This window comes from Tauraco erythrolophus, chromosome 7 (assembly GCF_009769465.1).
Source record: "Tauraco erythrolophus isolate bTauEry1 chromosome 7, bTauEry1.pri, whole genome shotgun sequence".
Classification (NCBI taxonomy): domain Eukaryota; kingdom Metazoa; phylum Chordata; class Aves; order Musophagiformes; family Musophagidae; genus Tauraco; species Tauraco erythrolophus.
The window spans coordinates 16,262,420-16,288,474 of NC_141471.1; the positions used below are offsets into that span (position 1 = coordinate 16,262,420).

Genomic DNA, 26,055 nt, shown 5'->3' on the forward strand with positions numbered 1-26,055 from the left:
AAAAGACCCATGGAAACAAAGGCCCCCCAAAATGACAGGGATTTCAGTAAATTACAAATCATTAATTGATTGCAAATTGCCTATTTAAATATCCAGCACTTTAGAGAACTGTGGGATCCAGATGATATGTTGTGTCCCTCAGGGGGCTTCATCTGCACCATGAATGCAGTACAAGCAAATCCAGTTTAAAAGCCTCCTGCTACGGGCACTCGCTCCCACCTCCCCCTTTCTCACAGAGCTTGTACTGCCTGGCTGCTGCTAATTCAGTTGTGTGTGTGTCCATGCTCAGAGAAATGATCTGTTGGGCTTTTTAATAGATATGAGAGAGAGAGAGAGATGGATAGAAAAAAGAGGCAGGGGGAGGGGGAGAAAGAGACAGAGAGAGAAAGGAAAGGAAAGAAAGAAAGAAAGAAAGAAAGAAAGAAAGAAAGAAAGAAAGAAAGAAAGAAAGAAAGAAAGAAAGAAAGAAAGAAAGAAAGAAAGAAAGAAGAAAGAAAGAAAGAAAGAAAGAAAGAAAGAAAGAGAGAAAGGAAGAAAGAAAGAAAGAAAGAGAAAAGAAGAAAGAAAGAAAGAAAGAAAGAAAGAAAGAAAGAAGAAAGAAAGAAAGAAAGAAAGAAAGAAAGAAAGAAAGAAAGAAAGAAAGAAAGAAAGAAAGAAAGAAAGAAAGAAAGAAAGAAAGAAAGAAAGAAAGAAAGAAAGAAAGAAAGAAAGAAAGAAAGAAAGAAAGAAAGAAAGGAAGGAAGGAAAGAAGAAAGAAGGGAAGAAAGAAATAAAGAAAGGAAGGAAGGAAGGAAGGAAGAAAAATTAAAAAAAAAGATTACTTTATTCATCCTGTCAAAGACATATCCACACCAACAGTTGAACAGTTGACATGGCAGGATGGAGAATGACTTCTCCATTGGGAAGATGTGGTGTGTGGTGGGAGCAAGCAGCCAGGGAGAAGTGGACTGCGCAGGACCCCATGGCCCCAAGCGCAGTGGGAAGAGGCTAAAAAAGCAAAAGAACTCCATGGTTCTCCACAGTTCCCCTGCTTCCTGGTGCTGAGGGAGTATATGCCCTGCTTAAGTCTGGTGACACAGCAGTCACCAGGGATTCTCCGAGGGCCTCGTGCTGCTTTCATCTCCATCAAGGTGTGTGTTGAGGCCCATGCATGCGGAGCCACAGTCCCTCCATGTGGATACCTGCACTGAGCTGCCAGGGAAGGCTGACGTGTCTCCACGGGAGGGGACTGCCCCTCCAGCGCCCATTAGACAGGTCACAGAGCCAGGGTGGAACACAGGAGGCCCCAGAGAGCAGACAGGCTGCACGGAGTTTTGGATGGAGACCAACTCTACAGACGCTGAGGTTACAAGCAGAAAAACAGCCCGTTTGGGGCCGTGCTTAATTTTTTATTTTTAACACTGTGTACTTCTTTTTCTTGTTGCTGATAAACTGGGATTAAGGTTGGTGTCCCTCAAGTGCTTGCAGTTTTTAAGCTTTTAGCTCTGGGATACAGATTGCCTTGTGCCACAAGCAGAGCAGTAAATCCCACACCGCTAACCCTCAGTCACTAATGGGGCACAAATTTACGATGCAGAACAACTCAAAACTCTTTATTTAGATTTTCTCTTGCAATGCCGTCTGTTCAGCTAAAACAGAGCCTTGCAAGGAAAAAAAAAAAAACCTGTATAAAATAAAGGCAAAAGAAAAATACATGCTAAGAAGCGAATTCTCAGAACCAAAGATAGTCTGACCAGGGTGGATAATTCACGTCAGGGAGAGATTTAGCAGCTTGGCGGAGGTGGAATCAGAGTGATAAACGAAACAGAGAGGTGGAAAATCATTCTAGCAAGTGAATAACCAAAGTACTCATAACCACCCTATAGATGCATATCATAGTAGGCTGCAGAAAAATATGGCATATTCAGATGTAAATTATAGTTGTATACACTTCACTGATTGTTTCATAAGGTAAAATGGCAGCTATTTAGATTTCAGCTGAGTTCTGCATACGTCTTGGGAAGGAATTTTTTAGGCACAAGGCATACAATCTCACTGCCCTAATAACAGGAAAATGTGTAGAAGCGGAGCGTAGCTTGGTAGAGTGGCTGGCTTCAGCAGCAGGCAGGGCTTCCCAGCACTTTCACTACACTTTCTGCAGTACAAGGTGCTATGGTGCACTTCTGGAGTCGCCAACATGTTCAGAACTGAAACCAGACGTAAGCGCTGTTATCACCTACTGGAAACCGGAAACAGAAAATGCACCAAAATCTGTATTCTGCAGCTGTTTATGTTTTTCATTGCCTAGTGCTTATTTTATAGGTATTGCTTGGCCTTTTCCTCGGACCCATAACTTACACTTTCAAAAAAAATAGCATTTTTTTTTAGTTCCTTCAAGAATTTGTAGAGGAATTCTGTGTTCCGTCGTCTTTCCAATGGGAATCTGTCCCAGACATTGCTTTACCAAACCATAAAATTAGGACTGTCTAGTAGTAGCATGTTCAGGCACTGCCTGGGAGGAGCAGGGGGAGGGTGTAAGCTCTGCAGTGTGTTTCAGCAGGATCCCACCCGAGAGCCACACACGGTCCTTGCACATCACAGAGGGGGCAACTGCAAAGTAAACAAAGATGGGATATCTGGAAAGACACAGCCAAGCAAAAAAAGGAATGCTTTTTGCGTCATGGCAAAACGGCTCCGTGAACATTTCTGGTAATTACCCCCTTTTCTGGGAAGGCTTCTCCTATTTTCACGGATGAACTCGTGCTCTAGTCTTTCACCCGAAACTGCACTCAATGGTTAGCGCCATGTTTATATTTACATCTCTGTGCCATAAACCCTAAAGGACTATAACATTACAAGAAATATTTGCCACACCATTGGCAGCAGTAACTGAGCAAAGAATTGCCAAGTGGGAAATCCAAATTTGCAAACTCAGTATTCTGGGCCGCTCGCCAAGACTGTCTGGGCACTGCAGAGGTGACACATTCAGGCTCCTCACAGAGATGCCAATGTGCCAACTGCATCCCTGGCACAGCGTCTTCTCCTGACAAGCTTATGGAGAAGAACTGCTACCAAGTCCAGAGGGAGATGCAAGCTGCTTTCTGAGCTTCCTTGGCAGTATCTCCATTTTCAAGTTGTGACTGTACTTTCCCCTATTTACAGGAACGGTTCTTTGTGATACACTGCGGTCTCTGATAGGATTTTGAAAAGTGCAAAAATGACAGCAGGACGTTGGTCTCCAAGTACAAACTAGTAAAGTCCAGAGTAATTTTGCTTCCCTAAGAGAAAAAAATAATATAGATACTCACTTACTGCAGCCCATATATCAGATGTTGCCACCAGTGTGGGAGAATCCAAATCCATTTGCTAGCTGCCAAATGAAAGACGTGATCCTTAGAATATGAAGGTTGTAGGGCTGATCTCTAAAGCTTTCTCTTTTCACGCCATACTTCATACCTATTGTCTCACAGCTAAACTTCTGTCTGTTGGTAATTTTTCAAAGCAAATGAAAAAAAAAATAGAAAAATCCTCCGTTTTACCACAGGGCTGCATGACCTCTAACTTGCAAAATCCATTAGAAGACAGCCTTTTAGTAACCAAATTGTGTCATTTACAAATGCACAGCAGTCAGAAAGTGCACCATAAATTACAATTCTGTGGCTATAAGGGACAATGGAAAGGTGTGGGCAGGCTATAGCTATAGAGGAAGAAACCTCAGAGAGTGATAGAACGTAATTTGAGTATTTTTTGTCAAATTGACTTCTTATAACAGCAAATTGGTACTTACCAGTTAATGATTTTCTTAGGCTGTATACAAAAAACTTAGTAAGACTATAGGAGATTCTTTATTTTTAAGGTGTAGCAGAACAAAAATACTGAATTCAAACCTTTTTTGTTTTTTTTTCTTCTTTATACATGAAGTGAAAAAACACATAAAAATTTGCTTAGCATTTTTAGTTAAAATTTTTCATGTCATTTAATAATTCAGAAATAGAGTTCTTCTTGATATACATTTGAAAATTTATCTAGTGTTGAGGCTTGAGCAATGAATGGTGCCTGGGAAACCAGTGAAATAATGTCATCATGAAGAGAAGAGCAAAGAGTGTCACTCAGATGCTGTGGTTTTATGTGGTTTCTCTCTTCTTTAGTGTGTAGTTAATTATTTGCAGAAAAGTTGTCTTGTTAAAAATTCTCAATATTCATTTTTTCCCCTAATGTCTAAAAACTAACAGCCTGCATCCCTGAATACTTCCAATAGGTTTTGCAGGGAACCTAGAGCTGCTATTTGTAAGCGTATTTCTAAAGAAAGCAAAAAAAAACACACCTAAAAAAAAAAAAAAAACCAAAAACAAAACCACCAGAAAACAAACAAACAAACAAACAAACAAAAACCAATTCTGAGGTCTTTTAACAACTCTAGTCCCAACTTTCAAATCCTGTTATATGTATATCATAAAGAAATTATAGAAAGAACAGAAGTCTAATTTTAAAAACTGCAGACTACTTAGAATATCTGTCAAGTTATATCAGAAACAAACATTTCCGCTTCGTATTTCCACCTATCTGAAATGGGACAGTGAAACTAACTAGCTGAGCAATTGCCACTGGAAAAATCAAATACATAAGAGGAAATGCAGTTAACACAATATTTCACATATGTTAATGCTTACAGTTCCATCAGTGTCAGCTTTATTTTCTACTTGATATACACCAAAGCTGGCACAAAATGTAACTGATGAGGTAATGTCATTTTTAATTTAAGGAGCCTTAAGCTGTCCACTTTAACTAGTGATATCATCTTTGCAGTTGTCTCACGGGGTTTCATGCAAACATAAGTAATGTGCCCTGGACGGTTTGGAGCAGAGTTGTTAAAAATGACATTGGTCATCGTGAAGACATTTTTTTCCTTTGATGTCTTTAAAAATGTCAGGCACACTTTATTGTCCTGTCATTCTTAGCTCTTCCTCGTGTATTAATATGCTCAGAACATTTCAGTAAACGTAACATTAGAATAAAGGTCTAAACAAATTAATGGCAACATTTTAATGTCAGTCGTGGTAGGATAATGAAAAGTAAATGAGATTGTCTGGCTAACAGCAACTTGTTAAATAAAACAATAGCACGGCTGAGGCACAGAGACGCAGGGGCAGAGAAATAAAAGCCTTTTGCTGCAGCCCAAAAGAGGCCCAGAGCACAGCCCGGGCTCCAAACGCTACCACCTTTTAGGAAAAGATTAAACTGCTTCTACGAATTGTGTCTGCTCCTCCTTCCTGTCCGGCATCGAGTGAAATCAGCTGCTGATAAAACTTAAACCCAGACCTGTCTCTGCACCTGCAGCTTCTGCCTCCCCGTGACGTTTCCTCTCGTCTGTATTCCCTTGGCTGGCTCATGGCACCGCGCTGCCGGGCTCTCCTCAGCCCTCGGGTACTGAATCCGTCCGACCAAGCCCTACGTATTGGCAGCTCTGCTGACAGGGCTGAGGAACCTTAACACGACTGTTGCTCCCAAGCAAACTTTTGCCACCCATCATTATTGAGTATTATGCATCTTTTGTTTCCGAGTCCTTAGGAATCAAGCAAGTAACCAGGGGAGGATTTAGCCCAGCCTGTTCAGTAGCCATGTGCTGTACAAGTATGAATATTATAACATGCACTTCTCCATTCAAATACCTAGGCAAAGATGGTTTGCAGTGGAAGAAGTTTTGTCTGAGAAAAACCAAGTGCTACGACCAACGTGTGGATTTTGTGATTTACTCAAAACTATCTGTCCGGCTAGCAAGGAAAATAACAGTTTTTTCTACCGCTGATCTGAAACATGGTGGAGTTTTGAACAAAATCTAATGTTTAGGGATTTATTTATTATTCTGTGGACATATGTTTGGAGGACAGCATATGGAAATCAAAGCATTGTTCATAAAGAGCTCCAGCCAAAAAGACATTTTTGAATTCCTAACAGAATTTCACAGTTTGAAAAGAATGCTATGCATTATGTATTGATAACAACACTACACAGACAAAGGAACACAATTTAATAATACAGAATTGTGCTCATGAGATTTCCTTTTTTTTTGTTAATTGGTTACTTTAGCTGACATTGTCTGCAAGCATAATGGACACTATTCTTCCTAATAGTTCCATGTTGCCAGATGATGTCTACAGACATAATGTAGTCCATTTTAATTATTTCATTTTGCTTACATCTTTCAGCATAATGCATTTTCCAAGCAAGCCAGCATTTTTCTTGATTATCTATGTTGTGTTATGGTTTCTAAATTAATTAGGTCTCCTTCTTTCCTGGAAGTTAAAAGTTTCTTCCTTCCATTTATCTACCAGGTATGATTATGTTGAAGTGATTGATGGAGATAATGCTGAAGGACGTTTATGGGGAAAGTACTGCGGAAAAATTGCTCCCCCTCCTTTAGTGTCTTCGGGACCATATCTTTTTATTAAATTTGTTTCCGACTATGAGACACATGGAGCAGGATTTTCTATCCGTTACGAAGTTTTCAAAAGAGGTGAGAAACAATTCATTGTTGTATAGCTCATATCTTGTGATTTTTACTTTCCACAAAAAGTTTACCATAGTTCTTTGGGATGGGGGAAATACATGAAAATGCTTGAAAGAGAAAATTCTATTACCCTTGTCATGTCAAGGTGGGGCATGTATTCAATGGGTGTAAATCATTATGAATCAAATGGGTCAGCTGCATTTGAGAATTGACTCCTCTGAGTGTAATGTGATAGTCTTCATCAGCTGTTTGTTTCGATCTTCTTAAAACCATTAACTTTCTTCCTTTTTTTTTTTTTGGTGATAAAAATTACTGTATGATTTACAATGTTACTGCCTTAGCAGCACTGTAGCCTTCTGAGTCTCTGACTTATTTTGGTTAGTGTTTTGCTCTGCATTCCCAAGAGATGGCTGTGGGCTCAGAAAGGACCAGAGTACACATGGGCAGCAGATGATCTTGCTGTTGCTTTCACAAATCGTGTTTGGGAGGTAGAGGAGAGGAGAAGCTCACACTGTTGACAGGCATGACCTGCGGGATGCTTCTGCCAGGAGCTCAGTGCTGGTGAGCACAGAGAGCTGTATGGGGCATAGAGAAAGCCCAGAGAAACAAATCGTCCATGATTAACCAGACCTATAGACAGAACCTCTTTGATAACTCTCTTTTTGAGTCAATAGCTAGAAAGGAGTAAGGGCTTTTTTTTTTTTTTGGCATATACCTTTCCTATAGCTGGATGGAGATAAATAATTCATGTATTCCATGCCTGGAGAATACAGGACCAAAGCTCGTAATATATAAATGGACAATAAGGTTAACCTTACAGAAAAAAATTTTGACTTCAACATCAATGTTTAGGGTCAGATTTACAGAAGCAGCTCGAAACTCCAGATTTCCAACACACTCCATCCCTACAGTGCCCCATTTTCAGAACCAGTTCAAGTCCCTTTTACACACCTAAACTGGAGCCAGATTTTCAGCTGCGTTCAGCACACATACTTGGTGGCAATTGTACTGTTAATGAGGAGAAGTGCAGTAGTAAAGTCTCTTTTTCTGTTGCATGCTATTGCTGCTCTGCACAGCGCTAATTGGGGCCACAGACCTCTTTTTCACCATCTTCCCTGTCTGTAAATCTACTCTTGGCTTCCAGAAATTGTTTTGGTGACCTTCAGGGTCACATTTTTTGAAAGAACTCAGCATCCAAATGACACCAAGCTTTCCTGAGAAAATATCTCTATTTATTTTGATGTCTTTAAGAGGCTGAACTCTTGAAACTGTCCTGAAGTTTCTCAGTGCTTATATATACAGTACCATCTTTCGTAAAAAACAAGGCTGAAACACAAGAAGTAGTGAAAGAATGACCTGTGAAACAATCTATTTTAGCAACTGAGCATTTTCAAGAAAAAAGCTTTTATTTATTTCCTAATAGCGTAGTGGCAACTCAGAGCTCTGACAGGAACATTGTGTTTATTTCCTTGTGTGGTCATTTACATCTCTCAGTGATACACATTAACCATGTTAAGATGGCATTATGAATGTGATTTTACACACACAGAAGTCAGGAAACTCAAAATTATGGCTCCCAGAGCAACTTTAACTCTAGTTCATTCCACATAAACTGTATATTAAGGCAGGAAAGTTATCACCAGGTAGTGTTAGAAATGCTGTGTGTACACAAAGGATACAAGTAATAGTTGCCGTGGGAACACAGCCTTTTTTAACTTTTGAGTTAATGCATATATGCTATTCCAAATTTACATTTTAATTTCTGTACCAAATAAAGCTGACCAATTTACCCTGTTACACGGGTGAAGCTCAGTTTCTCACACCAGACTAATATGCTTCATTTTAGCATATTCACAATTGAGCTCATCATTTCCCAGTTATGAGGACAATTAAAATGATCCCAAGTCTGAGGTCCTGTGGTGCTGAGCTGCATTCCAGCACACAGTCCTGGGTCCATTATTCCTGTGAGAGCATCCTTAGTTTTGAAAAGAAAAATCACATTACTCTACCTGTGTCGTAAGCTGAATTCTAAATCTGATACTTAAAATGCCACATCCCATAGAAATTGTAAGGGGAGAGCAGCACACGTAATGACTGTGATAAGTGTAGTATGGGCTTTGAGATAAGAACCTGCTTTTACTTCTCATCCAGCTCTTAGCCAGAAAGACACTGAAGAAGTTGAATTTCAGACTAAAACAGGAAACTCATTGCCCACTGTTTAGCCCATCTGAAATGTTCATCACTTCAGCCAGCCTGTCTTAGGTTGGATGAGTATCTGATTCACTACAAGAGTGATCTACACGGTTCACATTCAACATTCCTAACTTTAGTCAACTAAATTTATGGTGTAAACTGAAAGAAAAGACAGCGTCAACCAGGAAGGCAAATGATTTTCTAGCTCAGTGATGGAAAGCCAGTGAAATTATCTCCAGTGTCATCTCTTTCTTTGCTCTCTCTTTTGGCTCCTCTCTTTCCTTCAGCTCATCTCTTTCCCTTTATTTCATACACATGCACACATGTAGCTTCTCCACCTCAGAAGTATGTATTCTGTCAGGTCTCTGCTAGAACCTTTTCTGCCAGTTTTCTGTGAACTTTGCCCCATGGAGTTCCTCATAGCCTCAGTGTTGATTTAGTTCCTGGGGTTCTTTCACAGTGTCAATAAAGGGTCAAAATCTGTGGAGGGCATTTTAGTGAGGCAGCTCTTCTGAAAACAGTTTTTGTTTCTTGCACCAGATTGACTTAAACATGTTTAAAATAATGCAAGCTGGTGTTGAGATACCATGTGTGAGCGTAAGGAGCCTGACGATCGTGCGCTCACAGAGCCAGGATCTGGCTGTATTTAATAAAGCAATAATGATCTGGCTTACATTTTATATTGCATCTTTTATTGGATTCCAAGAGGAGTACAGAGCACTTTATGCTATGAATGACATAGCAAAGCTGTTTTATCCTGGAACAGCAGCTACTGGTGGGAGTGAGGAGCAACAACCAGAATATAACCTTCCCGTACATGACAACGAGACAAGGGAATGACAGGGAGAGAAGATAAATATCCAACTAATGTGTAAGAGGGTGATATAATTATAGTCAAAATGTAATTTCCCAAATTGGAATGGGTCAGGTTATGCGAGCATTAATATCTACATCTTCCAAAATATGCCATGAAGTGTTCTGAATATTGATGTGATAGCTCAACCATTTCCTACCAGTGTCTGCTGAAGGACAAAAGTACCTGCACTGACTAAATTGATTCAGACCTCTCTCTTGCATGCTGAATTTAGCTGGGAGGTGGCCAAATCTGTGGGGGGTAATATGTTTGGCACATTCATAAGGAAATCTTTTTCTATGGTGAAATAAGAGTACTCATATATGCAACAAGCCAGAGTGTTTTTCTTCAATGATCTGTGTTAAGTGTTGGAGATCCTCTAAGGCTCCTGACTACAGTTTCTAAAGATGCTGGGCATCCTCATCCAAACTGAAACCTCACGCACACTTATCCTCCAGCCCAGACCTGCCTGTTGCATCCAAACTCTGTCGCCTGTGTCCTCTCTATACTCCATGTCCTAAGACCATCGTCTGAGTTGTCCTACTCAAACTCCTCAGGTCAGCTGCTATCCACCAATGCCCCAAATCCTGTAAATCACTTTCCATTAAGTTTGGAGTGTCAAAAGTCAGAGAGGAATGCCTATGCTGACCCTGTGGGAAGATGCGTAGGCAGTGCCCATGGCTGACTCTGAGCACACCTGCAGATGTGGGACCCACAGAGAGGATTCGTGAGGGCCCTAAATAAAGGAGGAATGCAATTTGTCAACAAGAGAGGGACTCCAGTTCTAGTCCCCTGTATTCAGAAAGGCCATTCCAGTGACCTGGCCTTTTATACTCTTTCATCTTTAGTGTTGTTTTCGCACTTTGCCAAGAGCACTGTTTGGAGCATCCCATTATGCCATGGTGGGGACACCGGGGAAAGCTGGTGTGTCAACATTGACATTAGGTGACTTCTAGCAACACTGCCTGTAATCACACAGTTTATCATGCCTGCACTAGCAGCAACATTTTACTGGTGCACCTGTGTCAACACCACTCAGAATGAGTCACTCACCCTTGGTACATGTACGAATTACCTTTCACGTTTAGTTTGTCAAGGAGGCATAGGTCACATCTGGCAGAGTTACTGAGTCAGTGCTCCAGGAATCTGAAACCACTACTCCCTCTACTGAATTCGTTCATTCGCTTTCGTAAAAAATTCTATTTCACCAATAAAAGCCTGTCAGCTGTAAGATTTAAAGATTTGAGCTTGAAGGGGCTATAATTATTTCTCTAGGGCTCTGTCGAGATTTCTGCAGCTTACGCTTTCATTGTTCCCACATGACTTTGTATTTGTCATAATTTTTTCTAGAGCTGGTACAAGTTTTCATATTGTTCCATACAAATTGGAAATTGAAGATCAGACAGTATATACGAATTGCGCTCTAAAACCTGACTATCAATAATAGGAACAAGCTGGCTGAATGATTAATACAGCAGTTAAAACGAGGTGTTTCATTGAAAAGCCACCTTTGCTGCTGGAGAGACAACACGACCTAATTTGTTTTCCAGCTAACTACTTTGCTTAGTAGCGTAGCTTTAACTCAGGTGATTTTTCTCTTCCTCTGACAGGACCTGAATGTTCCAGAAATTTTACTTCATCAAGTGGAGCGATAAAGTCCCCTGGATTCCCTGAAAAATATCCCAATAGCCTTGAATGCACTTATATTATCTTTGCACCAAAGATGTCGGAGATTATACTGGAATTTGAAAGCTTTGAGCTAGAACCTGATTCAAACACTCCAGGAGGAGCGTTCTGTCGCTATGACCGATTGGAAATCTGGGATGGATTCCCTGATGGTAAGAGAAAAATGGACTTTTATATGCATAACCATTACTCCGAAGTGGGCTGCAGAAGGCATGTTCTCATATTTTTTAAATGTCACAGTAAAGAGGTCCTTCCTTGATTTGTGTGAAATGAGTTGTATTAAATCGAAATGGCGAAAATGCTCTGTAAATTCATTCAGTAAAGCCTACTGCAGTGTGAGTAATTTTTTTTTAATGAAATATGTTTAATTTTGAACAGTTGGCTTGGAGGAAACCTATGTTTTTAGAGGGAGTATGTGATGGACCTCCTACACTAAAATAAATTAAATACAAAGCCTTATAATGGGTCCTCAAACTTTCACAGCTAACACATGAGCTTACACATTAGCTTAACACATGAACTTTCACAGCTAACACATTAGGTCCCTTCCAGCCCTAACCATTCTATGATTCTATGATTCTATGAGTATTGTCCAGAAATTTCCAAAAGCTTGCACAAACTGGACTTCAGGTACTGACCCTCCAGCTTGAGGAGGAACTGGGTTACAGATCAGCTGTCAAAGCAGAGAATTTCCTTGCTGGAGAAAACACGGTGTCCATACAGTTGAAATCATAGTGACTGAATTACCCCGGTCAGTAAACAGTCATTGAGTTATTCATTCAGGTGGCTTCGGTGACCGGACACTGCAGGGTTCCTCCCTTATAGTGCTCCCTCTTCCAGCAGTATAAGCAAATCCGAAGGTTTTATGTTAATATGTTGATTTATAATCTCTAGCTAGGCACATGTGTCAGGGCAGGTGTGCTGGGTACCCTTCTGCAACTTACTTCTCTGCCGTCTCAGGAATTTTCCACTTAGTTGTTGACCACACTTGACCTTGTGCAAATTCACTAAGTGCATAGCTAGATATTAGCTAAGCCTATAGAGCCAGTGAGCTCTCATTCCACCTTCCACTCAATCTCATATCCCTCTTTTACACCGAGACTGATGAACAAAATAGCTGCATGATTTCTCCATTTTTTTCATATATGGGAACGGATCCGCAAGATCCAAGTCCCCTCTAGGTAGAGCTGCCAAGTACCGGTTCTCCAAGGACCCCAGCTTGATAGGCTGCAGCTCCAGCCTAAAACAAACTGCTCAAGCTGAATGCCTAATCTTTAGGATGCCCAAATGCCTATATGAATTGTGCAACAGCTATGTAAAAATAATTGTGATGCCTTTTTCACTGTTTCTGTGTATAACATAAGCTGATAAAGAGAAGCATCTTGAAGCTGTCCTATTTCTTCTTAATTTTGCAACTTGTAGCAAAATTCAATGACTGAGGATTTATGTTGTTTGTGTTGGGCACTAATTACAGCTATTTCAGTTTTCCACTGGTGTGATAACCCATATTAATAGATATTTTCTTTGCTTTTATGAACAGCAGTGGCAGTTTCTACAAACTGCTAATCCTACATTCATATTTCAAGGAACGTATTTTAGTAACACATTTTAAATTGCCTGTTTTCCTAGATAAATCCTCAATATAATTTTAACTACGCTTTTATTGATGCTGTAGTAAGTAGGTACATGCTTTTTAACACATATTTGTTTTTCTTTTTTGTTTTATTCTTAATGGGTTTATCATGGCTCTTTTCAATCCACTCCAATAAATAGTGAAGAAAGAGCCATAACAGTAGCTGAAAGACTACTTAGTATTTAATGCCTCAGTTAGGAAAACAGTATTCTAAGACTACAATAACAATGTCTGGAACATTTAATAACAGGTTTATTTGTATATAGGCCAAATCTTTCCAAGCTGAATTCCTGTAGAACTTGCATTTAAACTGACATTTTAAAAGATGATCCAATCAATCAATTTATGTGTAATATTACCAAAAATAAATGCAGTATTGTTAGTGTCAGAGGGTTTCAAAGTGGTAATTTCCTGGTTCAAGAAAGTGACTGAGCCATACTGAAGAGGAATTAACAACAGGCATTATCCGCCTTCCAATTCCCTCACAAACTGTCTAAACACAAAATGATTCTGACATCTAATAAGGGTGTTTACATGTGTTTGTAAATATTCAACAGAATTTGTAGTCTAGAAAGAAATGTTTGCTTAGATACAAACCATTGGGGGTTGCGGCGGTTGTAGGGAAATGTTTGCTGCATCATTTCACTGTCGGACAATCCTCAGCCATCAGTCAGTCTCTCTCGTTTAACTTAACACAACAAAGGCAGAGAGGACGTGATTGCTGCTCTATAAATGCATCACAGGATGAATCCCTGGGAGGGAGAAGAACTATTTCAACTGAAGAGCAAAGCTGACACAGGAAACACTAGTTTGACCTGGCCATAAACTGAAGGCAGAAATTAAAAGTTTTGAGATATCAAGAATAGAGTATCCAGATAATCTTGGGGCTGAGGCGGAGGAAAGGAGAAAGGAAGACAAATTAAATCTAACGTGCATGCACACGGACGTAGTTATTTTCTGAAAAATATTAGGCAGTATGGTTGCCTTTAATGAAGAGAGGCTCAACCAGGGTGAGTCTTTCAGCCATTTGTCTGTTTCCCTTTAGTCCATGAAAAAATATTCTGAAGCTACATCTACACTACTAACTAAAACAGGGCCAAGGCAAGATTATGTGTACTTCTTAATTGCTGGAATACTCCCTTGCACAATTTTAGCCCATGTCAGTTTGTACTTTCCCAAGCAATTCCTAACCACTATTTGGAGGACAGCAAAAGCCAGGGGTCATTCCCAACAGGCACATTGGACAGAGCCATCCTGCTTCAGAGGGAAGAGCCCTGTGGGGTGAGCTGTGTCACACCATTAGTCTGGTCCCAGGAACAGTCCCTGGCCACTGGCTGCAGGTCAGGAGGGTGGTCCCTGGCCTGCACTGTTTAGTGGTATAGACACAGCCATAAAAAAAAGGAAGCTATTTTGTTTTGTTGTACTGCATCGCTACTCACGAACCCAGTTGTGTTAGAGGTTAAAGTCCCCATTTCACTGTACTGGTATAAATACGAAGTAGAAGGATTTTTTAAATATTTGGAAAAAAAATTGCATCCTTCAGTTCAAACCCCTGCTCCACAGTGACACAGCTGTGGTTTGCCAGGATGATGGCAATATTTTAATAAGACACAGAGAATAGTTTGATGGAAAATAGTTGTGGCTGCAACCAGGGCAAAATTAGATGTACAGTCCCCAAACATGTTGCTCTCACCCAGCTCTGGGAACAAGGGGTCAATGTTTGAGTCAGGCACCTCTGTTCTCAGCAGAGAACAGCTGCCCGCTCTCATCTGTCCCAGACATCTGCTTTAGGGCAGTCAGTGGATCTCTGGAGGTGCTTATATCTTTGACTGTACTGGGAGCTACAGATCACTAACTCAGGTGTAAACTTTAGATATCTAAGTTAGAGCAGATGAAACCCAACATAAGTGGAAAATGTTTTCACTGAAGAATTTGATCAGTTACAGTCACAAGAGATTGGCGGGAAATGAATTTACTGTTGTCTACAGTTGTGAATTTTTTCCTTCTTCACCATAAAATACCAAAAAGAAAGAGAAACGTCCTTTTAAACAAATTTTCACAATGATGTTTAAAAGGATATGTCAAAATCAGTATGTCTCCATTTAAATTTTTCTTATATGTAATTGCCATTTTTCTGATGGAAATCAATTTTCTGTTAGACAATTTGCTGGCAACTATAACAGTCATTCACAAAGATGTTCAACCTGAAATGCTCTGTCACAATCATGGAGTCCTCAGCCTACCTGGTTGTCCTTTTAATGAATTGAATCTGACAAGTGCTGAGTACTTGCGTCTTGATTCTGCAAAACATGTGCTTATCTTTGAAGCATGTGATCAGTTAGTTTGACTTCAAAAGGAATTCACTGATGACACTTACAGGTCTGAAGTCAAACACTAGTGTGCTTTGCTGGTTCGGGAGGGGAATGGCAGGCATTCAGGAATGCCTCAAATCTGGCATTTTGTTTCTGCGTAACTGCATACCAAGGGCACCCTTTGGTGCACCCTTTCTTTAAAACAAAGCAAAAAGTGAAACAAACCCTGTTGGAGAATATTCGGGACTACAGGACCATGTTGCAAATATTGTGCAGAAAAGGGACCATGGTCTGAAGGAGATAACAGGTGGAGTCAGAGGAGGAGAGTGAGTAGATCATAGAATAGAAATATATGAATTTGCATGAATAAACTAGACACCAAAAATGTCTTTGCCCAAGGCACAAATATGCCTTAGCCAGCCTCACCTGAGAACAGTCCATTGATGACTTTGAAGAAAAATAGTCCACTCAAAATCAGGACTAGCTTAAGTGAGTGATGAATTACATATATTCATCATGCTGCTCTCTTTGAAGCTCTATAGACTGTCTACTACGGGCTCAAAAGTAATTTAAAGAAGTTTACATATGGTTTGAGAACCACAGGATAAGCATTGCTGCTTCGGTCAATACCACAAAAGCTTCCACTGAATTACTGAGCAAAACAGGATGCTTTATTTCAGTCATTAACATCAGTGCAGATTAAAGTTGCTATTAATCTAGGTGTGCTTCTTTGGTTGCTTCCTACACTCTTGTGAGAAGCTATTAAGATATCAGAGGACACGCAATTTCAGTGTAAGTGACTACCGGACTGCGAGGAAGAGATTCATTTTTCAATTCTTTTCTCTTTAGCATCCTAAATTATGTGCAAATGTTTTATCAATAACAATCATACTGCTGTGAAAATACTGTTCACAGGACACCAGCACAATTTTAAAGACCAGTTTTAAAATTCAGTAAAATGGCTAGTTAACGTAACATTTCTTCTAATATTTTAGAAGCCTGATAGACCATTTTCCCTTGCTTGTGTGTTCACTGTGTTTTTTTTAAACTGAATTCCAAAAGCTAAGATTTCAACTGAGTGGGTAAATATGTATTTCAATAAGTCTCAAAATTTCCTGATACAGATACTCTTTGGCCAGAGAGCAAATAGTGGAAAAGAAAAGAATTACTAATGGTAAGGTTTCTATTTAGTGTTAAACCACCAGCCATATTCTATGCATTCCACACTCAGATCCTGTAAGCTTTCAAACATATGTAATAAGAATAATCAAGGATTTATTCAAGTTCTAGAATTAGACTCTGTATTTTGGGAAAAGCTTTCAAAACAGGTTTCTTAATTGCCCCTCCATCTTTTAACCTGAAAGTTACTCAGTTTTCCACTATATCATACTACGCGAGTGAAAAGAGTAGCCAAGGTTCCAGAAATAGCAACAGCATGGGAAGTCAACTGAAGTAGCTGGCTCACCAAAATGCCTCTGTTCTGCGGTTAATGTAGAAGTGTCCTTGAGTGAGGACATTTCCTACTGACTCATATTCAGAATAAGCCTTCCTGGGGGATACTGACAAGGTGATATAATGGTCTACAGGTAGAGACTGCAAGAGTCTTTCTGGGCCTAATGGCTTTTGAGCACCTGCCAGCCTAAAATTCCCGTTTGGAACTATATATTGTCTTTTATGGCCAACCGTATCCTGGGTTGCATCCAAAGAAGTATGGCCAGCAGGTTGAGGGAGGTGGTTGTGCCCTTTCTGCTCTTGTTCTCGTGAGACCCCACCTGGAATACTGCATTCAGCTCTGGGGACCCCAACATAAGAAGGGCATGGACCTGTTGGATTGGGTCCAGAAAAGGGCCATGAAGATGACCAGAGGACTGGAGCACCTCTCCTATGCAGATAGGCTGAGAGAGTTGGGGTTGTTCAGCCTGGAGAAGAGAAGGCTCCGAGGAGACCTTATAGCAGCCTTCCAGTACCTAAGAGGAGCCTACAAGAAAGCTGGAGAGGGACTTTTCACAAGGGCATGTAGTGATAGGACAAGGGGCAATGGCTTTAAACTGAAAGAGCATAGATTTTTATTAGATCTAAGGAAGAACTTCTTCACTCTTAGGGTGGTGAGGCAGCGGAACAGGTTGTCCAGAGAAGCTGTGGATGCCCCATTCCTGGAAGTGTTCAAGGCCAGGTTGGGTGAGGCTTTGAACAACATGATCTAGTAGAAGGTGTCCCTGCCTATGGCAGGAGGGGTTGGAACTAGATGATCTTTAAGGTCCCTTCCAACCCAAACCATTCTACGATTCTATTATGAAAGCCCTTCCTGGTTTGTAAGGAAGGCTCAGGAAGATGGTATAAAAAAAAAGTGTCATGGTCTACCTAAGCAGGCAGCAGTATCATCCCCTGAATGATTGCTCAAATAGTTTTCCCCACACAGCATTTATTTGATGTGGTGACACCTGAAACATTTGGTAATTTATTGTCATTCAAAAGTTTTCAAGACTTGAAGGGAAAAAACGAGAACTTTGTGTTAGCTATTTAGGTAAGAAGACTAAGAATCTCTATTTCATCCAGTTCTGCTCAGATCAATACTGTGTTAGCTCAGTAGGCTAAGGTTTACATGTTGTGCCAAAAAATTCAATACCTCTTTGTGTCATGTTCTGCAAGTTTTTGGCTCTTCCATCTACACAGCTAGGAAGGGGAATAGTACTGTCATAGCAGGGCCAATCTGTAGGAGACTGAAATGCAGAATCACTAAATGTGTCTTAAAAATTATAAACCAGTGAGTCATGAGGAATCTTAAAGCCTGTCTGCTTTAAACAAAGTTCTCTTCTGTTTGTCATTTCAAAGAGGCTTCCCTACAGGAAATGGGAGGAGGGAGGCTCAGAGTGCCATAACATGGTGGCCTTATCCTCCTTGTTTCTTGCAGTTCAGAGCAACATCAGCAGCTATAATGTTTAAAGGCCATCATGGGAAAGAGCAGGATCAGAGCTGCTTGCACACAGAAAATGAAAAAAAAAAAAACCCACAACTCCAAACCACCAAATCTGCAGCAATTGGAGTGGGGGCATTATTTTGTGTTTTTAAAAAGTCACTAATGGTAATGGTCTAAAACAACAACTTTATCACTCCAAATAATAAAACTGTAAAGATTTAATGACTCTTAGGATGAGGAAGAATTCAACTTGCGTCCTGTATAGGATGTTTCGTTCTATCAATACCACATAGAAGAACTCTGGTGGAAAAGGTCCGAGCTGGCAGGTATTTAAAATGCCATGGGATTGTCAGGGCAGCTGAAGACTGACTATGGGCACAATATGGACAGAAAAGCAAATGCTGGCAGCAAGAGCTATAACATCTGACATCCCTCTTTCTGGCAACTCTAGGGCCGTACGGAAATGTGTAGCATACATGATAAAATTGTTCCAAGCTGGAACTGTTTTACTTGTTGGAAAATGCCAATAAATGACTACAAAATTGTGTTAGCTGAGGACTGTATTTGAACTGTGAATAATTAGGATATACAAACATTTTATATTTTAAACTGAAAGTGAAGTGGACTTCCTAGAGACATGACAAGGTGTTAATTTAAGCCTGGAAAGACAGTGGTGTAAGCGTTAGAATGACATCCTATGATTATTTTCATGATTGACTCCATGGATGGGTTTTAGCATTATCTTTTCTTATTGTTTGTAAGCACAGATGTACCACTATTCAACAGCCTAGGGACCTACCTGTAGGGAATGCTCAAGTGCTAGAAGGCCACATATGTCAGTTGTGAATTGAAAAGCATAATTAAGGAAGAAGATTATCTCACTGCATGTGAAATCCAGAAAAATATCAGGAACTGGTTTATACATTATTAACACTGAGAGAGCTGATGTATGTGTGTATGTGTGCCATGGAGATATTCTTAAGAAATCTTTGCTCTTTTGAAAGATTCTTTTATAGTATTCTTTAATAGTATTCTTTTATAGTATTCTTTAATATTGAGTATATAGGCAAAAGATCCATGAGAGTGTGCTGAAAGCCTAAATAGGAGGGGATAAAGAGTCATTGATCAGAGCTTCAATAGGAGTGCAAAAATGTTTTTCTAAGTTCTCTATAAAATTAATAGATTATCTGAAATATTGAGCATAAATCCTGGAAGGTGCTGTTTGAAATCCTATTCCCAGAGCATCTTGTAGGCCAGGTGGGCAAATCAGATGTCCTTGTCATAAAAAGGTGCTTCTATCACATTTTGAAAAATACTTTTGCTGGTTTGTACATGTAATTTTGTACATTGTTGCCCTCTCTGTACGTTTTAAAGGACATTTTCTGAAATCCTGGTTCTTTGCATTTTCAGGGGTTTATGGAGTGCTGTCTGGAACATTTTAAAAGTAAGATTACTAGGACAGGATAAGCAATTTATTGTTCACTGCCAAGTTATCGATGGGATTGTGATTTTGAAATGTTGTAGAGGTTCGCTATTTCCTGCTGAGGGATTCTCTTTAGGAGACTATTGTAGTGGCACCTATTGTTGTACTACAACTGGTAGTTTACTATTATACCCTGTCTCTTTGCAGTTGGCCCGCACATAGGGCGTTATTGTGGGCAGAACAACCCAGGACGCGTCCGGTCTTCAACAGGGATTCTTTCAATGGTATTTTACACCGACAGTGCAATAGCAAAAGAGGGATTCTCAGCAAACTACAGCGTGTCGCAGAGCAGCGTATCAGAAGGTCAGTATTTATCCATCCCACAGAGCTTCTTGGAAAATATTCTCTGTTATGTCTTCTTGCATGCCAGGTGTTGCATAAGACTTTAAAGAAGCCTTAAATAAATATGATGGTGGGGAAGAGTTGTTTCTGTTTTGCTTTTTTCTTTTTCTTTTTTTTTTAAAGAACAGCTGCCCTTTGAAAAGCAGTGCAAGAAGCAGAATTCTCCTTACAGTTTTATTCCATGGTATTGCCAGGAAGTTGGGATAATTATTGTGAAAAACTGTGCTGACCAAGGAAACGCAGGAATGCAGAGCAGTTGAACACTTGCATTAAAACAATGAAACATGAACAATGAATGCACTATCCAAAGCCTTCTTTTATTACACGGAATAAGCTTTGATGATCGATTTCTTGAATAAAAAGAACCCATTTAATATATACGCTCTTGTTAAACCATTTCATAAGCTATCTAAGCTTTGTTCTCTGCCTCATATTTTTTTCCCAGTTGCCTCGTTTTCATGCTTAACCTTTGGACAGAGAATGAGGGAGAGGCAGGAAAATAATGGGCTGTGTTACACCGTGTCCTTGCAGATTTCCTTGCTTTGCTCAATGATAAAACACACGCTTGAAATCAAACTCTCTCCTTTCTGCAGCTTAGAGTTTTGAGCAGATTCATCTAGATTTGATGTACTTGTTTAGTCAAAGAAGGAACAAAAGAAGAATTAGTAAACTGAAAATATCCCTGTTACTCCCTGCCTCTCCTCTCCCCTTTGCCTCTTTAGTAGCTTTCTTGTATGTGCATAGCCAGGAAGACCAAACGGGACATACCTCAGCCTCTGTGGATAGGAAGCATCCTCCTCCGTCTCTCTCAGTAGCCTACAGGGAAAGTCCACATCTCTAGATCAAACTAGACACCTACCTTTTAGATGTTTTAGTATGACTCCCACCTATAATGTCTTGAGTTCTTCGTAGTGGCTTGCGGCTCTCCTTCTGATTCCAAGCAGAAGTTAATTTACTTTGAGTCTTACTCCAAAGTAGTTCCATTTCAGTATTTCACCCAAGGCCCCTAATATGTTGAAGCAGGACAGAAATGGGGGAAAGGGTGGTATGCCACAGGAAATGCAGTTTGGCAACACGTTTGATGATTCAGTTATGAGGCACCCTAACTGCAACTCATATTAGATACTGTGATAGCATTTCTGAATATAAGTTTTTAGATCTCAAATAAAAGTTTTAAAATATTTTTTTCAGAATATTTTATTTTCATTGAAAAATTAGAACTTTGCTTATTAAAAGCTTGTTTTTCCAACTCATAGATTTTGAAATCTTCAGCTCAGCACCTAACTCTCTGGTAGAGATACGTCAACTCCAAACAAAGTGTGATAGGAGTATGTACCCAAATGTCAGGGCCTCCACTTCACACGCTGGTATTTTACCTTAAACTGCTATTGAAGGAATGAATTACATTCATATACCATGAAGTCCCTGAACAGAAGCATAGGCACATGTTATTTTCTCCTGCCCTTGCAATGGGGTTGGTAAACCTCTGACAGAGGGTGCACGAGCAGCTGGGTGTGAGGTTCTGTCTAAAGCCATTGGCCTCTCTTGCTTCGGTGGCAGTTGGAGCCTTTATTTTTGAAGAGTAAGGGAAGAATTTAGTATCCATGCCCTATCAGCCTTTCACTCACTATAGTGACTAGGCTGTCAATTGATTCTAAATTATTTTGGAAATTTTTATGTCAACAAAAAGATTGGATGTAGATGATGGACTCATTTAAAATACAGCACATTACAGAAGAGGTGGTAATTCCCTTAGGTCAATACTCTTCTGGCCTGGATTCAAATTTTGTTGATCTGTTTCTTTCCAGTGTCCAGGATCAAGAGAATGGCTAGAATTTTAATAATATTTTTAAAACATTTTAGACTTTTTGTACTGGACTAAATAGTTTTATGATAAAATTATTTTATACAGACATCTGGATTGTCTTTCCTGTCTTTGTGCGTAATTATGAGTTGAACATATGTTGTTTTATATTATTAATCCATAGAAGTGGCTGTGCTACCCTAGAAAAGAGATTTCTATTGTCCTATATTGAAATGGCTACAACACTGGGCTAAAAATATTTGTATAGCATTATTATTGCAGGAATTACCATGGCAACTCGAATGACATTATTAAGAATAACACCGTGAGTCCAATACTGTCTCACTTAAAGTTGCTAAAGAATTCAAAGTCACATAAAAATAAATTCTTTAAATATTCATATTCAAAGCTAGAAAACATTCTCATTATTCAATGTCTAAATCAAAAAGCTGACCATAATAACGATGGTAATTCATTTTTCTTCAGATTTCCAGTGCATGGAACCACTAGGTATGGAGTCAGGAGAAATTCACTCAGATCAAATCACTGTCTCCTCCCAGTACAGCGCTATCTGGTCTTCGGAAAGGTCCCGACTAAATTACCCTGAGAATGGATGGACCCCAGGGGAAGATTCTAGCAGAGAATGGATACAGGTAAAAAGATAATGTTTTAAAGATATTATTAATAATGCTCTGTGGAGTTTATTGAATGTGAAGAATGCAAAAGAAAGAAAAAAATAATGCAGTAAAGTACTTCTACTTCATCTAAGAATCATCACAAGTGAATAGCTCACATCTCCTGTTAGACACCCAAAAAAAAGACTGACTCCCAAAGGTATAAAAAAAAAGGTCAGGAAGATTAATTCTTCTGCTTCCCACATCTATTGTTTTTTCAGTCTTCTGGGCACAAATAACAGAGATTTTGGTTTAGTGGAAAAGTCAATATTAGTTTAACATGCACTTAAAGTGGAATGTTCCAGTAAACTGAGCATGTGCTATGTCTCTAGCTGATTACAGTTAAGCATTAAGATGGTGTGGTGTTTTCATGCACTCAGATTTCACCTCAGAAGACCTATGTCCCTTCTAGAATGTTACACATGAAATGAGTTCAATGGTCTCTGTCTAGTGGCTATTCTTCCACATCCTTGAACACAACATTCATTAGCAAGATTGGCTAACTTGGCTTTGCTTTGCTCTGTTAATACAGGAGAAATCCTGCAAACATTTGTCACCATGAAGAGACCTCTTGAGTTCAGTCAGTCTACTTGGGCTTGTTGTGTGCTCTTTGTTATCAGGTCCGTAGCTTAATGGCACATGATTCCTGAACAGGTTAAATTTATTCCTATGGATTACTATACACAAATAATCTGTACTAGCAGGCAAGTATTAACATCATTAGGTGAAAAAAACCCACTGATTTGTCTCAATTGTAGGTTGTCTTGCCCTTCTGAGTTGTAACCTAAATTGTATTTCAGTTGGCAAAAGCTAAGAGAAGGGCTTGAGTATGTTAGATCAATATTGCTAATATTGAAAACTTGTTCATATATTTGAAACATTCCTCCTGTTTCTGTCGTTTTCTATAGGAAATTACTAACTGACATATAAAAACAATGCCTTATTAGCCTCTCATACAAATGTTCACATGTGTGTTTCCTGTGAGGCTCGCTGCCTGCAAGAATGCTTAAAAATGTGTTGAGTAGTAGTTATTAAAGGGAAGAAAGAGGGGAAAATCTTTCATTTCTGATCCTTGGCACACAATGGGACTCTCAGGTGTCCTGCTTTGGGGCCCCTACACATCCTGAGCTCTTGGCAACTTGGTAGTCATGTATGATGGTCCTAATCAGACTTCAGAGTGGCAAAAAAAAAATCCATTGATTCTTTTTCCTTACTTAGGAATAAATATTAAAATCTCTCCAGCCTTATCTAAGTACAAGGCTTGTTATTAATCATTGCCACTTGCAATCCGTGGAATGCACATGGAAAAGGGTGGAATGCATCAGAATCAAATTCCATGTGTTTCATCTGGTCGGAGGGCCGCCACTTTTCCTTTATTTCCTTCTTTTCTGCTGTCACTTACGCATTTATGACTGGATAATCAAAACAAGAGAGCTAGTCGAATCTCATTCATGTGTTCTCTGTGCTTATTAACTTTATTAAGTTATGATGACTACATATGTATATATATAGCTTAATCCTTTCACTTAGAACTAGATCTTTCTGAGAAAAAGTTTCAAAGGACTGTTTTTAACCATTAACTTTTTTTAATAACAAACACGTAACAGAATCCAAGCAACTCTGGAGTGTATGCTTAAAACAGCTCAGGGTACCTCAGGGCTCCTGCCCATTAATTTCTCAGCCTCCTTTGCCTTCCTACCATAAACCAGGGTGCTCAGGAGCTGAAACAACCACTGAGTATAATTTTTAGCAGCTTTGCGCTGCCTGCAGCTACCACATCAGGCAAGAAGTTGGTGGTTATTTATATGCTGTACTGCTCACGCCACAGCTCTCACCTACTGCACCCAGCCCCTGGTTTGGAAAATGCAGCATGAACCATTTTCCCCAGCATCCTAGCCCTAGGGCATCTCCTCCACTGGCCCAGGTCCATGCCGAGGGACCGGCACCCTCAAGGCAGACTTCATGACAGAGCAACTAGGTTGTAACAGCCTTTGCTGCAGAATTGGGTCTTGTTTGCAAGACTAAGCCTGCAAAGTCTTGCTTGATGATTCGTTGCATCCGACAGGCGTATTTTACACGTGTTGCAGAAGAACTGTTAATCATTTCTACCACTCAACTTATGTAGCAGAAGCATCCGAGCTAGTTTGGAGATTGAGTATGCCATCCCCTGGCTTTTCACAAGGTACAACGGTTTAATTCATCTTTGGTTCCATTGTGTCAGGAAGATATTAATTCTTATTTATTATGGTTTAATTCAATACTAATATTGCTAATTCAAACTTCCAAATGTGTTCTAAATGCTTTCCTGTTAAACTTAATGGACAATCTAGAGACGGATGCTAAGCCCTTCAGACCATCAGGCACCTCAGTAACAAGGTCCTTGCACATGTGAACCATCATTTTCTACAAAGGTTTGATGCCATTGGCAGTAAGCACATGTTGTGAGTTTGTATCTGGATAAAATATTGAAATCCCATGTTTCCTCTGTACAAATATACCCAGGAACAGATGTTCATCTCCATAAGAGCTTACAGACAAACAACCAAGGACATGCAACTAATAAAATAGTCTGAAATTACCCATTGAAAAAAATCATAATATTTTACAAAAGGAGGAAGACACTTGTATATGAAGAAACTGAGGTCACTTTGTTCTGTTTTGTTCTGTATGCTATTGTAAACTAGTCATTTAAGTGAAGTATTTGCTTTTGTGCGGTACAGTGTAAATGGATTTTTGTTGCACAGTGCAAGAACTCTAGAAAATATTGAACAGCAAAAAACAGTCTGAAGGATACAGCAATGCTGAACTTGGAACTTTTAAAGTAAGAATTTTTGCCTATATGCCCTTGTCTGAGAGACAAAGATTTTGTGTATCTCAGTATTCATTAATCTTTTCACGATTGCAGGTTCCCATACCTGCACATGCACTGCAGCTGGTTCAGGATTGACATCCGCCTTCAAACTGCTGATATGCATATGCAACCAGGGCATATATATGAGATCTGTACAAACATAGATGTGTCAAGCAGCTTGAAAATTCAGCTCCAAATACTAATTTCCTTAGTGTATCATTTTTTTGTATAGGGGAAATATTATAGTTCTCCTTTCCCTTCCTTTTGCCCCTCCCTTCAAGGTTAATGTTTTTGCTAAAACAAAAGAAACAGAAAACCTCAGTTAGGTATCAGCAAAGGGAGATTGATATCTATAGAGGACGTCTAGAGGGCATGCGATATGATTGTCTCCTTTGAGGTGTTGACGTCTTTTGGAACATTTCACTGAAAAGAATTAAGAAAATAGCGTTGGCTTGTTGTTAGCAATGGATTTACCTGAATTCCATCTGTGGTCTGTGGTCGTAGAACCCATTCTTTGGTGGAAAATCTAGATTGTTCCTTTGTGGCTGACAAGGTGCTAACTCCTGAGTTCATCTGAATGCCGCCTGCTTACCAGGCTCTGCTAACCGAAAGCTGCCAGTCCATTCCTTTCCTTACTTGTTTTGAAATAAATGTCAAAGCTTAGATTCAAAATATACATAGCACAGTCACACTGTAAGTCCACATAGTACTTTCTCCATTGTATTTTTACCCTCAAACACACTTTTGAAAATTGCTCGACCATCTTGAGATTTGGAGTGATTCCATAATCAGAAACAGAGTCACTTCAGATTGAATTTCT

At 39.6% G+C, this 26,055-nt stretch overlaps 1 protein-coding gene across 9 annotated transcripts in view; it reads left to right on the forward strand.

Moving 5' to 3' along the window:
• Positions 1-26,055, forward strand: part of NRP1 (neuropilin 1) — a 113,266-nt gene that overhangs the window by 40,627 nt on the left and 46,584 nt on the right. For all 9 annotated transcript variants that reach the window (XM_086614485.1, XM_086614486.1, XM_086614487.1 and 6 more), the window contains 4 exons: positions 6,312-6,493; positions 11,144-11,371; positions 19,712-19,867; positions 22,197-22,363. In XM_086614485.1, coding sequence (XP_086470611.1) covers positions 6,312-6,493; positions 11,144-11,371; positions 19,712-19,867; positions 22,197-22,363 — 733 coding nt within the window. The remainder of the gene's footprint in view (positions 1-6,311; positions 6,494-11,143; positions 11,372-19,711; positions 19,868-22,196; positions 22,364-26,055) is intronic.